Genomic DNA, 14360 nt, shown 5'->3' with positions numbered 1-14360 from the left:
GGAATGCCTGTAACGTAACAGTGAGTTTTGTCACCCTCTACCCCTGGTTGTCAACTTTTGTCAGGTAATACACATCATGGTCCGTGACGCAATATTCGCTCCATAAGACGCACAGACATTTCCAACCTTCTTTTGGGGAAAAAAAAGTGCGTCTTATGGTGCGAAAAATACGGTAATCTCAGAATTACAATATTTGAGGGTTCCTCTCGAGTGCCTCTTTCTCTCGCACACTTTGGCTCAAAAACTAATCAGCACTTCGTCCTCTCATAACAGACTTAGGTTTTCGAGTTTGGTATTTTTCCGTCCAGCCATTTAGCTGTAGGCCGTCCTCAAGAAACTGTGACACGCAGACACACCCATCATCGAGGTATTGACGTTTTCAGTATCCAGGGGATCCTAAAATGTCGAAAACCGGAGGTCAAAATTTTGGACGAATCAAAAGCTTTCGCTCCTCTCCCATAGATAATAGGTTATGGTTTAGCAAAGCAAAAATGTTTATTACCTCCACTTTGTAAACCAAGGGTCCCCAACTCCGGTCCTGGAGGGCCCCAGTGGCTGCAGGAGGTTTTCATTCGAACCCTTTTGTAGCTGCAGGAGTGTATGGCGAGTTCAAGCACAGGTAACATGCATGCCGAAAGAAATCTCTCAGTCCAAAAGTTTGTTTCAAAATATTTAGTGAAAATTCACAGCAAATAAACCACAAGGTAAAGAAAAAAGGTTGTTACACACACAGAACAAAAGGAAAAAAATTTGAAAAAATGTATCTTCTCTAAACATAGCGTTTCTTGTCACACTTTAGTTGTTTCTATACTTAAAGTTGCTTTACTTATTCTTCTGTACGCTTTAAACGTATGGCGCTGCACATTCAATAAAGTACATCGTCTTTCATGTTACTTAGCACTTAATGCACGCAAGGCACACAAGGCCCGGTTTAAAACCTTGTGCCCTCTGCGCCTGGCAAGGCTGATCACTAACTAAGTATAATGTGTGGTCAGAGAGGCTAGAAATAGTTAGAATATACCAATTCTATTCAACTTATAAGGGTTGTAGGAACCTCCCATAGACTATGCACTAATATTTAGGCAAACATTTATATAACTTAAATAACAAGCGGGCAGCACGGTGGCGCAGTGGGTAGCGCTGCTGCCTCGCAGTAAGGAGATCTGGGTTTGCTTCCCAGGTCCTCCCTGCATGGAGTTTGCATGTTCTGCCCGTGTCTGCGTGGGTTTCCTCCCACAGTCCAAAGACATGCAGGTTAGGTGCATTGGCGGTCTTAAATTGTCCCTAGCGTGTGCTGGGTGTGTGTGTACCCTGCCCGGGTTTTTTTTTCTGCCTTGCGCCCTGTGTTGGCTGGCAAAGGCTCCAGCTGACCCCCGTGACCCTGTGTTAGGAAATGGCGGGTTGGATAATGGATGGATGGAAATAACAAGCGGGCAGCATGGTGGCGCAGTGGTAGCGCTGCTGCCTCGCAGTAAGGAGACCTGGGTTCGCTTCCCGGGTTCTCCCTGCGTGGAATTTGCATGTTCTCTTCATGTCTGCATGGGTTTCCTCCAGGCGCTCTGGTTTCCCCCTAAAGTCCAAAGACATGCAGGTTAGGTGTATTGACGATCCTAAATTGTCCCTAGTGTGTGCTGTGTGTGTGTGTGCCCTGCGGTGGGCTGGTGCCCTAACCGGGGTTTGTTCCTGCCTTGCACCCTGTGTTGGCTGGGATAGGCTCCAGCTGACCCCCGTGACCCTGTGTTAGGAAATGGCGAGTTGGATAATGGATGGATGGAAATAACAAGCGGGCAGCATGATGGCACAGTGGTAGCGCTGCTGCCTCGCAGTAAGGAGACCTGGGTTCGCTTCCCGGGTTCTCCCTGCGTGGAATTTGTATGTTTTCTTCGTGTCTGCATGGGTTTCCTCCGGGTGCTCTGGTTTCCCCCTAAAGTCCAAAGACATGCAGGTTAGGTGCATTGGCTATCCTAAATTGTATGTGTGTGTGTGAGCCCTGCGGTGGGCTTGTGCCCTACCTGGGGTTTCTCCTGCCTTGCACCCTGTGTTGGCTGGGATAGGCTCCAGCTGATCCCCGTGACCCTGTGTTAGGAAATAGCGGGTTGGATAATGACCGACTGACTGACTAAATGACAAGCAAATGGCTCTTACACCTTTTCTTAATCACTGCACGGTTTTTGCACCTAATTGACTACTTTTTCCTTAATAAGCAGCCAAACAATAATGAGATACAAAAATGAACCAGAACATGACCAGCAAAACATTGTCGATCATATAATATCTGAAAGTAAAGAAAGGTGAAGGTCTCTGGAATGCTGATCTGCTCAGGTCCCCAAAACATTTTAACAGAGCTCTTAGAAAAGAGAAAATCAACAATTTCTGAAATGTCTACTATTACACAATGAGAGCAGCAACAAGCCATGGAATTTAATTAACAACAAGACTCGGTGCCTAATGAAGCAACTGGTTGGCGTGAAATTGGTGGGAGTTTGATGCCCTCACTTAGTTGGTCTTCTGTTGGCTCCCTCACTTCACATTTCATTTCTGTTTGGGTGCCATTAAAGGAAAGAAATGAAGCAATTCAGAGGAACGATGAAGAAATTCATGGGAACAAATCTTAAAAAACCGGTCCATTAAAATGAAAGGAAAAGGAGTTAATTAGTAGCAAAAACATGTCACCAATTAAGAAAAGGGTTAAAATGAAAACCGGCAGCCACTGGGGCCCTGCGGGACCAGAGTTGGGGACCCCTGGACTGTAAACTGAAAGCACCAAAGATGAAATCATCTAGATGTGTATGGCGCATGTGGCCCTGTACCGAAATTTACGTGGTTTTGTTTTTTTTTTTTTTGCAGAACCAGCTGACGCAAAGCGCCAATGCCTTGGAGAGCTCCGAGGAGCTCATAGAGTTTGCCAACGCCGCGTTGGACATCAAGGATGCAGACGATTTCACAAAGGTACAGAGTGGGTGCTTGGCAGGCTTGCTTTGTGAATGCGAAAACCCTGGCATCTTATTTTCCTTTCACTTTATTGTTTGTGTGTGTGTGTGTGTACTTCACTAACGCTTACCTAATATGACAGAGTGTTAAGAGAACTTAAGATTGCTCTGAGGCAACTGTCTTATATGCTTTTAACGCCATCCTTGGGGGCAGTTATGCTCGTGAACAGAAGCTGAAAGACCCCACCCCAGACAAACGTGATACACTGGATGTGCGTTAAGCCATATTGCCATTTGGTCTCCAGGCTACAAAAAGGACATAGCAGCACTAGACAAAGGTCCAGAGGAGAGCGACTAGGCTGACTCCAGGGCTACAGGGGTTGAATTATGAGGAAAGATTAAAAGAGCTGAGCCTTTACAGTTTAAGCAAAAGAAGATTAAGAGGAGACCTGACTGACGTGTTTAAAATTATGAAGGGAATTAGTGCAGTGGATCGAGACTGTTATTTTAAAATGAGTTCATCAAGAACACAGGGACAGTTGGAAACTTGTTAAGGGTAAATTTCGCACAAACATTAGGAAGTTTTTCTTTACACAAAGAACGATAGAAACTTGGAATAAGCTACCAAGTAGTGTGGTAGACAGTAAGACGTTAGGGTCTTTCAAAACTCGACTTGATGTTTTCTTGGAAGAAATAAGTGGATAGTACTGGCGAGCTTTGTTGGGCTGAATGGCCTGTTCTCGTCTAGAGTGTTCTAATGTTCTAATGTTCATATTTTTGGAGACCAGGAGGAGGGGGATCATCTGCGCTCAGGCAAATGTCTGAGATTTAAACCAGGAGATAACAAAAAAAAAAAAAAGGAGCAGGCAGAAGTGAGATCAGGATATAAATATGGGCCAGGATATAATCAGAAGTGAACAGAGAAATCGGTCTTCAGAACCAAAAAGACTAAAAATTAAAATAGGCGTAAATCACGTACCTAAACCGGTGAATAATCTTATAGACTGTGTGATGCCCTGGGCGTGTACAGCCGCACCTAATCGCGACACAAACAGGCAGGACACCAAATGCCACACGGCACACGGTTTATTTACAGTTCAGCACCGTGCACAAATCACCAACACAACCCAGTCCCTCTTGTCGCCAGTCCTTCCGTCTTCACTCCTCCTCCTCAGGTTTTGTCCTCTTCCTCCTGACTCTGGCCGTTCGCTTCTGGCAACTTCCCTTTTTATTGGGCACCCGGAAGGACTTCAGGTGCCCAACGAGCTTCTTCCTGCCGCAGTTCCAACTAAATAGCGCCCTGAAAGTGTCCCCTGATGGCGGCCACAAGCCCCAGCAAGGTTGACCTCCCATGCTCATGCTGGAAAAATACTATCTCCCCAGGTTCTTCCATACTCAGGGCATCCCGGCCGGGTAAGGGCTCCGGGCATCCGCCACAACTTTTAAAGTCTTCAGACCCCTTCACCTTCTGCACACTTTATCGTCTTATCGATTTCATTGTAATAGATACATTTTCCATTTTTGCTCATCAATCTATTCGATAGCCCATAATGACAAAGTGACAGCATGTCTTCATCACCACCAGGAACCCCCCTCTGTCTTATCAATTTGGAGGGTCTCCCGCAGCTCCTGGCGGCGCATGGTCACTGAGCTAGGGAGTTGGTGAGCATCCTTGTGTTCATTGTGATTTTTGTGAATTATTGGATCTCTTATTTTTCGACTTTGTGTTTTTTTTTTTTTTGACCTTGCTTTTAGGATCCTGTATTGGAGCTTCGTTCGACTTGAATTATTTCAGGCAATTCCACTTTGCCTTTGTGCTCCACAAGCCATAGAAACGAAACATCAAAGATGGGATCTCCTTAATATCTTTGTGGTTTCTCCCAGACAACAATGAGATCGGAAAGAAATAAAATGGGGTCAGATTTTTCTCCTGAGACAAAATACTTTGGTGGTCTCACAAGTGTCACCCCTTTGAGTTTCAGCAGAGATCTCAGCAAAGTCACACAAGGAGCTCAGATTTTCCAAACGATGTCTTGACATTGTTTTACAATTTGGAAGTCTTTGCATTGTGTGCTCAGTAATAGACAGTGACATGTATGGGGAGCTGTCTGTGGTAATAAAACACTTTACTACGATTACACAACTGTAGTTCTTGTGTCTGAATGATACGATTAGTTGCTCTAATTTGTATTGCTGTGCTCCAATGAAAGTACATGCATTCTAGAAGAAATGGGTGGTGTAGTTTTTAAGATTTTAAACCTTGAGACTGTGCATTCAAATCCCACTTCTAACACCATGTGGCCACTAGAAAATCACTTCATCTGTCTGTGCTCCAATTGGAAAAAAACCAAAAGAATTGTCACCAATCATATCTCAGATGTTGTAAGTCACCTTGGATAAAGGTGTATGTAAGTCCAATAATAAGTCAAGGATATGGAGTTTTGAATAAGGGTAAAACAAATTAGAAAGAGATCTCACAAAATATCACATGCTTAATTTTGACTCCTTTAACCTCAGTTGTATCTCCGGTCTCCTTTTTGTCTAAAGCTATGTTCTCTTAAGGAACTTTAGGAGAAACACGTGTGACAAAGTTGATTCTTAAACGAACCGTAAAGGAGAAACTCTGTAAAGTCTCATAAGCGATCAAAGATCAACCTTTCAGCAGAAACATTTTCCTATGGGAAAGCTGCAATGTGATTGGAACCCTTTTTGCGAAGAATCAATCTTTTATTTTATAAAGGTTTCAGTGCTTGCCCTTATTACTAGCCAGGGTTTTTACGGTGAAATCCCCCTCTAAAGTGTTTGGAACTACATGCTGTGGTCTGCAGAGGGCGCTCCTGCTGCCCAAACCTGATACAGACAGACGCAGGACACAAGTTCGGCACACACGCTTTCATTTTTTTCTTTTTCCACGTGGGAAATGCTTTCCCCTGTTTCCCACCTGTACAGCACAGTTCCAGCACAGCACAAAAGCACAATTCCCTTCTTTCTTTTTCCTTCTCTTCTTTCTCTATCTTCGCCTCCACTCCTCCTAGCAAGCTTCGTCCTCTTCCACCCGACTCTGGCTCCCGGAGTCGTGGCTGCTGGCTCCTTTTATGGGGCAACTGGAAGTACTCCAGGTGCTCCATGACCTTCTTCCGGGTGTGCTGGAAATGCTACAACCAAGGGCACAGAAATCATCCAGACACCCCCTGCTTCCATACTCCAAATCTGTGACCCTGCTGCAAGCCAGGGGGGCTGCCCTCTAGTGATCCAGGGGAAATAATGTCCTGGATAAGCTTTCTTCCCCAGTCCTTCCAGTACAGAAGCTGCTTTGGAATTCTTTAGTGCTTGGCACTCGTAGTTCATGACGTTGCTTCACTGTTTGCATTGTCCTTCCAGATGAGCATTCATTGTTCGTCAGCTCTCATGCACACACAGAGCTGTGGCGCCCCCACGAGTAAAAGAAGATTTCTGTTGAATTACAGACTAGTCAGAGTGAATCGCTGGGGACGTCAGCCGCCGACTTGCTAAGATTATGAAATGGAAATCGGAAAAGTCATACAATGTGACATGCACTTTAGAAAGGTAGTCGGAATTCAAACATACTTATTGTTTTGTCTTGGTAGAGTATTATATTACTCTACTTTCCCCTTTTGTATTATTAATATGCAGCCTTTGACAGGATGCCTCACATCTCCCAGACTTACCACCGTTTATAAGGTATTGTACCATATAACTTCTCCCCATCTTCCCTTCTACATGTATAACCTCAGGCAATTAGGTGTAGTAAAAGACACAATTTAAGTAATGTATTATTGATACTATTCATAAATAATAACAATATGCAAAATACAAGTGAATACTGGCAACCATACAACCTGATAAATGCTGATGTGTAGTTTCAGGCGGCACACAGACTTGTTAGTTACTTAAAACGTCTCTAGTTAAGGCCTCATTTGTGGTCAGCTTTCTTCAGAACAGGCCGCCGCATGCCTGTCTCAATATGGCTGCCGAGTTGTGCTCTTCATTGTGTTGTCCTTTTCAGTTCATGGTGTGTGATGATCTTTCATCAGTTTGGTAAGAGAGAGAGAAACTGAGGTAAAGCAAGCAAATTTATAGGTTTTCTGTCCATCCCCTACAGCCAATAGGATGTCACGGTACTTAAAGGCTTCTGATACAAACCAATTCCAAATGGCCTATGGAGCATGGCCCGGACACAGACAGGCAGACATCGTTGTAAGTCACCACACACGCTTTATTTACAAATACTATTTACAGTGAAGCACACACAACCCCAATACTTTCCCCAAAGTCCAGGCCTCTATACACAATGATGCCTCTCTCTTCAGGCCGCCTCCTTTCCTCTCCTCCCGAGCTCCGTCCTTCTCCGCTCCCGACACAAACCAACGAATGGAGGGAGATGGCCCCTTTTGTAATCACCCGGACGTGCTCCAGGTGCCTCCCGATTAACCTCAGCTGGCACTCCCCAGTAATAATAATAATAATAATAATAATAATACATATTATTTATATAGCGCCTTTCCCATGCTCAAGGCACTTACAGAATATAAGAAAGAACAGCAGGGTATACAGTATATAGCATTGTACAAACCAGATAAATAAATAGAGAAGATTACGACAGTGAATTCAGAGAAAAAAAAAGCCTAATTGATGGTTTGCACACACAGACACACACATACAGGTTACATGAGCATCTTGACAGAGAAGTAAACTGAGAGAAGGGTAATAAAGTCAAGTAGAGCTAAAAACTTACCTGATCAGATGAGTAAAATTTAAATTTGATTTAAAAGAATTCATGGAGTCAGCTGATCTAATTAATTTTGGTAGGTCATTCCAGAGTCTGGGCGCTATACAGCTGAAGGCCTTGTCACCCATGGAGTGTAGATTAGTGTGGGGCACAACAAGATTGCCAGAATCAGAGGTGTCCGGGTGTCCCTGGCCCTCTTCCACCCAGCACTTCTGAGCGTGGCGGAAGTTCTGAGGACCAGGGCTCTCCAGGCATTGTGGCGCCCCCTGGCGATGACCACGGGCCCCTATAGGGTTGAGCTTCCAAGCTCAGTTCCCGTGGTCCCCAAAGCCACCAGGATGGTCGCCCCCTTGTGGTGTGGAGGAGGCGTAATCCCTCCTCCGGTCCTTCCGGGCATCCCGGCTGGGTGCCATCCCCAGCTGCTTGCCACAAGCCATACTTCAGACCAATGGGGGAATAGAACACCTTCACACCTACCCCCGTGAAGCTTGCCAGTTAGGCAGCCTGGCTTTCCTGCAGGGGGTTGACTGAGAGACTTTAGCAGAGAAACACTTGCCCAACTGGTTTGAGGCATTTCACCGCAATCCTGTTGTAAAATTACAAAGAGACTCATTCCTAAAAGGTGGGAAAGGGGTCCATCAAACCATTGCTGTTATTATCAATAATGTAATACTAATATTACGTTGCTTTGTCTAAGTTACAAATGAAGACGTACAAAATATTTATCAACTTGTATGCAAAATTTCACATCTCAACACTTATTAAGTATGAATTTCTCATAACAAGAAAAAAAAGAAGCCGACTTGACTATGTAAGTGAAGGCTCCAGTTTAAATTTGCTGGAGAAGTCGTCTAATGTGTCAGGGCTTTAAGATCATCTCAGTACATTTGACTCCTTGCGTCTGTCTGCTTTTCACACAGCAGGGGAAAATACCGTATTTACGTGTGTACCACGCGCACATTTTTTCCCGAAAATTAGCATTAGAAAATCAGGTGCGCGTCATACACGAGGAAATTTTTTTCTGTAATGTTTACTTCTTCTGCTTGGGGTTGCTCATTCGCTCGCGCGTGCACTCTCTCTCTCTCTCTCGCTCGCTCACTTGTGTGTGTGCGCTCTCTCTCTCTCACTCGTTCGCTCGTGCGTGCACTCTCTCTCTCTCTCTCTCTCTCTCGCTCTCACTCTCTCTCTCGCTCGCTCTTTCGTCATGCAACAAAACAGAAGTGCATTTTGCGGAAAATTAGCCCTAAACGCTTCCTATACAATCACAACGTGCGTCGTACACGTAAAAAAATTAGGGTGCACGTCTTACACGAGGGCGCGTGGTATACGAGTAAATACGGTAAATGCAATCGGCATCAAAGGTGTCAAAAAAAAACGGAATTGAGTCAGGTGCTGCTGGTGGCGGCTATGGAATTGGGCTTCAGCTCTCACTGCAGTGTCGTTTGTTCCTTAAGTGATTAACACCACACGTGAATGTGTTTCATGTCGTGCGTTTGTTCACGTTTTTTCCCGAAAATTAACATTAAAAAATCAAGTGCGTGTCATACATGAGGAAATTTTTTTCTATAATGTTTACTTCTTCTGCTTGGGCTCGCTCGTTTGCTCGCGCACACACTCTCTCTCTCTCTCTCTCTCTCTCTCTCTCTCTCGCACGCACTCTCTCTCTCTCTCTCACTTGTTCACTTGCGTGTGCACTCTCTCTCTCTCTCTCTCGCTCGCTCTTTCGTCATGCAACAAAAACAGAAGTGCATTTTGCGTAAAATGTGCCCTAAACGCCTCCTATACAATCACAACGTGCGTCGTACACGTAAAAAATTTTTTTCGTGATTATCTTTGTAAAAATTAGGGTGTGCGTCTTACACGAGGGCGCGTGGTATACGTGTAAATACGGTAAATGCAATCAGCATCAAAGGTATCAAAAAAAAAAAACGGAATTGAGTCGGGTGCTGCTGGTGACGGCTATGGAATTGGGCTTCAGCTCTCACTGCAGTGTCGTTTGTTCCTTAAGTGATTAACACCACACGTGAATGTGTTTCATGTCGTGCGTTTGTTCACGTTTTTTCCCGAAAATTAACATTAGAAAATCAAGTGCGTGTCATACATGAGGAAATTTTTTTCTGTAATGTTTACTTCATCTGCTTGGGCTCGCTCGTTCGCTCGCGCACGCACTCTCTCTCTCTCTCTCTCTCTCTCTCACTCTCACTCGTTCGCTCGCGCGTGCACTCTCTCTCTCACTCGCTCGTTCGTCATGCAACAAAAACAAAAGTGCATTTCGCGGAAAATGTGCCCTAAACGCTTCCTATACAATCACAACGTGCGTCGTACACGGGGAAAATTTTTTTCGAGATTTTCTTTGTAAAAATTAGGGTGCGCGTCTTACACGAGTAAATACGGTAAATGCAATTGGCATCAACGGTGTCAAAAAAAAAAAACGGAATTGAGTCGGGTGTTGCTGGTGGTGGCTATGGAATTGGGCTTCAGCTCTCACTGCAGTGTTGTTTGTTCCTTAAGTGATTAACACCACACGTGAATGTGTTTAATGTCGTGCGTTTGTTCACGTTGCTTAGAAATTGGTGCTTTTCATGTCTGTCAGGTGAGAGCTTTGTTTCTTGTCAATGGAGAGAATCTCGAGTTGAGAATGAGCACACTGCAGGCAGTCCCAACTAATCCTTGCTGGCTTTTCAGGTGGCATGAAGCGAGAACATCTCCAATAGCAATACTGAATGATTAATGTGTAATTATTAATAAATTCTAGAAATTATTAACATTTGTGAGAGTGGCCAGACCCTGTCAAACGGTCTGCAAATGGAGCGTTTCGCTGTGACATCATTGGAGCTCTGCCTTTCACTTAGCCCCCCTTCCGCACAGCACCGCTTCTACGTTCCATTCGTCCACAGACCAAATCCTTCTGACTAGGCCAAGTGTTTTGTTTGTGGAATCAGACCACAATCTATCCCAGACCAGACATGTGCATTATGGCCCAAATTTATGATGCCTGGATTACGACGGCCATCGGAAACAACAAAATGTTACAACCTTATGATCATTTTTTTTACCATTTATTTTCTTCTCGTCCAGCAACACTCAATACCCGAGACACTAATCATGCCCTGATTGGTTCATGCTAATTACATCGTCCTTTCCTGATCAAACCCTGCTTATTACAAATTACAACCAATTTCCTGATTGGTTAATCTTCACAGAAGGAAACTGTATTCCATCATAAAGGACAACGAGGAGTTTCTTTTCATGGCACTTGTGCTACTAAACTGAGTTTCATACAGTTTGAATGCTGCACACATATGCAAAATGCAAATAATTTACCTGTCGCTACAGTTTTGTGATAACTTGCGGCATAACCATCCCTTTAAGGAGGACATTTCTTCTTCCTGTTTCCCCTGACGTGCATAAGCCCAGTGTAGGTGAACAACTAAGTCATGTGCATTTTTGGTTATTTAAGTGTGAGCGGAGATACTTTCATAAACTATGTGAAAATTCTACGTAACTTGAATCTAGACACCCAAGTTCATGCCCAACAAATCCCGATTAGGATAAGCAAACTAGAGATGGGCTGCCCAAATTAATTTATTGCTGCCCTTCCTCTTTTTTGATTACGATTTCACAATTTACTCTTACACTCTAAGTTATGTTAACCACCACCAATGTGTAGCATCCACCTAGATGATGCGACAGCAGCCATTTTTTTCCACCTGTATGCTCACCACACATTGGGTAATAGGTGATTTGAAGGGGTGACACTGATAGTTAGCCAATTAGAGACAGGGGATGATTAGCGGGCCAATGGTGAGCAATCTGACCAGGGGTCCTGCCGAGAAACTGGCGGGGGATTATTTACTGAGCTAAACTGGGAGAGGAGCATAAGAAACGAAACCAAAACAAATCAAACTAAATCTAGCTTCCAAGTTCCTAACGAGATAAGCCACACCCCCTGTCAACGTGCAAAGAAGCACCAACGATGGCTCTCAAAATAGTGGCAATAGAAGGAGATAAAAAATGGCGTTCAAGATGTTGAAAAATACCAAATGTATTCACCTGCACTCTAATCATGACACTAGGACATTGGGAAACACCCTACTCCTTTCGAGAGATGCCTAAGGATCTTTTATTTATCAATAGCACCTGATGACCCCGACTCTCTTGATTCACTGACACAATGTCTTACTTGTGTTTCCAAATGGATGAGTAGTAATTTTATCAAACTAAATAAAGAGAAAACAGAAATTTTAGTGATTGGCAATAATGGATATAATGAGGTTATCTTAATACATAATTCGCCTGCCTCCTCACTCACTCACTTCTGTCCGAAGCCGAATGCGCAGTCACCTTCTGCGCAGCTGCCCGAGAAACCTTACGAGACTGACATCCAACCCCAACATCGCGGCAGGTCGGCGGATTTACGGCCACAAAAATTCAAAGAGAAAGGCGACTTCGATTAAAGCTCTAGAGACCTGAAAGGCGATTTCGACTACAGCTCGAGGCCTAATTACGCATTCTGATTCAATTACGCATTCATTCAATACACCTATATCAGGTTTGTGGTGCTTATACTTATTACTATTCCATATTGTACTGGAACATTCATCATTCAATATTATACTATAGGCCTGGAAAATTTATCAACTAACAGTACAAGCCTGTACAGTAATGAGTAAAGCGGACTACAATCACTACAAAACAACTTCTTTGTTACTTATCATTTGTTCTTCATACACTGCTGACACAAACTCGTGCCCGTTTCATCTTACGTTGTCGAAACAGGCTCTTTGTCTAGTTAGAAATAAACTTGATGCATTAGGATTAAAATTCAAGACGGAGGTAAACAATTTAGGGGTAACTATTGACTGTGACCTGAATTTTAAATCACATATTAATCAAATTACTAGGACAGCATTTTTTCACTTAAGAAATAGGGCAAAAGTTAGACCTCTTATGACACTGCAAGATGCTGACAAATGAGTTCACGCTTTTGTTTTCAGTTGGCTCAATTACTATAACGCACTCCTCTCTGGACCACCCAAAAAAAAAGACATCAATCAGTTACAAGTGCAGAATGGAGCTGCTAGAATCTTAACTAGGAAAAGAAAATCTGAGCACATCACCCCAGTCTGAGCGTCACTACACTGGTTACTGGTGCCATTTAGAATTGACTTTAAAATACTGCTTATAGTTTACAAAGCCTTCAATAATCTGCTCCATCTTATATTGCAGAATGTCTTACACCTTACTCTCCAAATTGTAACCTTAGATCTTCAAATGAGTGTCTGCTTAGAATTGCAAGAGCTAAACTTTAAAGAAGTGGTGAGGCGGCCTTCTACTTTTAGGCACCTAAAATCTGTAATAGCCTGCCAATAGGAATTTGCCAGGCTAATACAGTGGAGGGCTTTAAAAAACTTCTGAAAACTCATTACTTTAACATGGCTTTCTCAGAGCTTCATCTTAGTTAAATCCTGATGCTCTGCATATTCAATTAATTATCATTATTATTCATGGTGGCTCCAAAATCCGTACTAACCCCTACTTTCTCTTCTGTGCCACCACCACCTGATCAAAGCACCGTGATATCCTTACATTGATGGATTAAAGGCCAGAAGTCCACATAATGTCATCATCAAGTTCTTCTATGTGAACTCTGAATACCATGAGGACTGATTGAGGTCATTGATGTGAGGTAGAATGCCTATAGATAGATAGATAGATGGATGGATGGATGGATGGATGGATGGATGGATGGATGGATGGATGGATGGATGGATGGATAGATAGATAGATAGATAGATAGATAGATAGATAGATAGATAGATAGATAGATAGATAGATAGATAGATAGATATGAAAGGCACTATATTATAGATAGATAGATAGATAGATAGATAGATAGATAGATAGATAGATAGATAGATAGATAGATAGATAGATAGATACTTTATTAATCCCAAGGGGAAATTCACAAGGGGACTGGGTGGTCTCGTGGCCTCGGACCCCCTGCAGATTTTATTTTTTTCTCCAGCCGTCTGGAGTTTTTTTTTTTTTTTTTTTTTCTGTCCTGTCCTCCCTGACCATCGGACCTTACTTTTATTCTACGTTAACTAGTGTTCCCTAATTTTAATTATTTATTTTGTCTTTTTTCTCTTTCTTCATCATGTAAAGCACTTTGAGCTACATTGTTTGTATGAAAATGTGCTCTAGAAATAAATGTTGTTGTTGTTATGACCACCTTTCTGAAGGATGTCACTAATTTTTTACCACACAGTGTCCCCATCACTGCCCTGGAGCATTGATATTGACACACATATCACATGGTACTCGCTCATGGCTGGCCTCACCAACACGTCTTCCAGCAACAACCCCGATTTTTCCTAGGTGATCTCTCATCCATTTACTGACCGGTACCCAAGCATACTTAGTTTGATCCCAAACCCGGCTGCTAAATTTGTGGAAGTTTGATGTCCTCCAGGTGTCCATTTCCAAATTTGCCCCCTATGAGAGGTTTATGGGTTTGTAGGTGTGCCCTGTGGATTATTCCCATTTCATCCACAATTGGTTCTTGCTTTGCACCCAAAGTTTTTCGGTTTGACCTTTGGTTCCTAAAGCCTGTAATGTATTTAGAGGGGGTTAAGAAAATGGATAACTAATATCATTTACCTTTCAGAAGCATGCCT

General features: G+C 43.2%; 1 protein-coding gene across 4 annotated transcripts in view; it reads left to right on the top strand.

Annotated features, from left to right (window-relative positions):
* Positions 1-14360, top strand: part of fsd1l (fibronectin type III and SPRY domain containing 1-like) — a 141849-nt gene that overhangs the window by 55759 nt on the left and 71730 nt on the right. For all 4 annotated transcript variants that reach the window (XM_051929806.1, XM_051929805.1, XM_051929804.1 and 1 more), the window contains exon 4: positions 2848-2949. In XM_051929806.1, the coding sequence (XP_051785766.1) occupies positions 2848-2949 (102 nt within the window). The remainder of the gene's footprint in view (positions 1-2847; positions 2950-14360) is intronic.

The sequence above is a fragment of the Erpetoichthys calabaricus genome, chromosome 7 (genome assembly GCF_900747795.2).
Source record: "Erpetoichthys calabaricus chromosome 7, fErpCal1.3, whole genome shotgun sequence".
Lineage (NCBI taxonomy): Eukaryota > Metazoa > Chordata > Cladistia > Polypteriformes > Polypteridae > Erpetoichthys > Erpetoichthys calabaricus.
The sequence above is the reverse complement of the archived record's forward strand: the minus strand, read 5'-3'. Positions and strand labels throughout refer to the sequence as shown.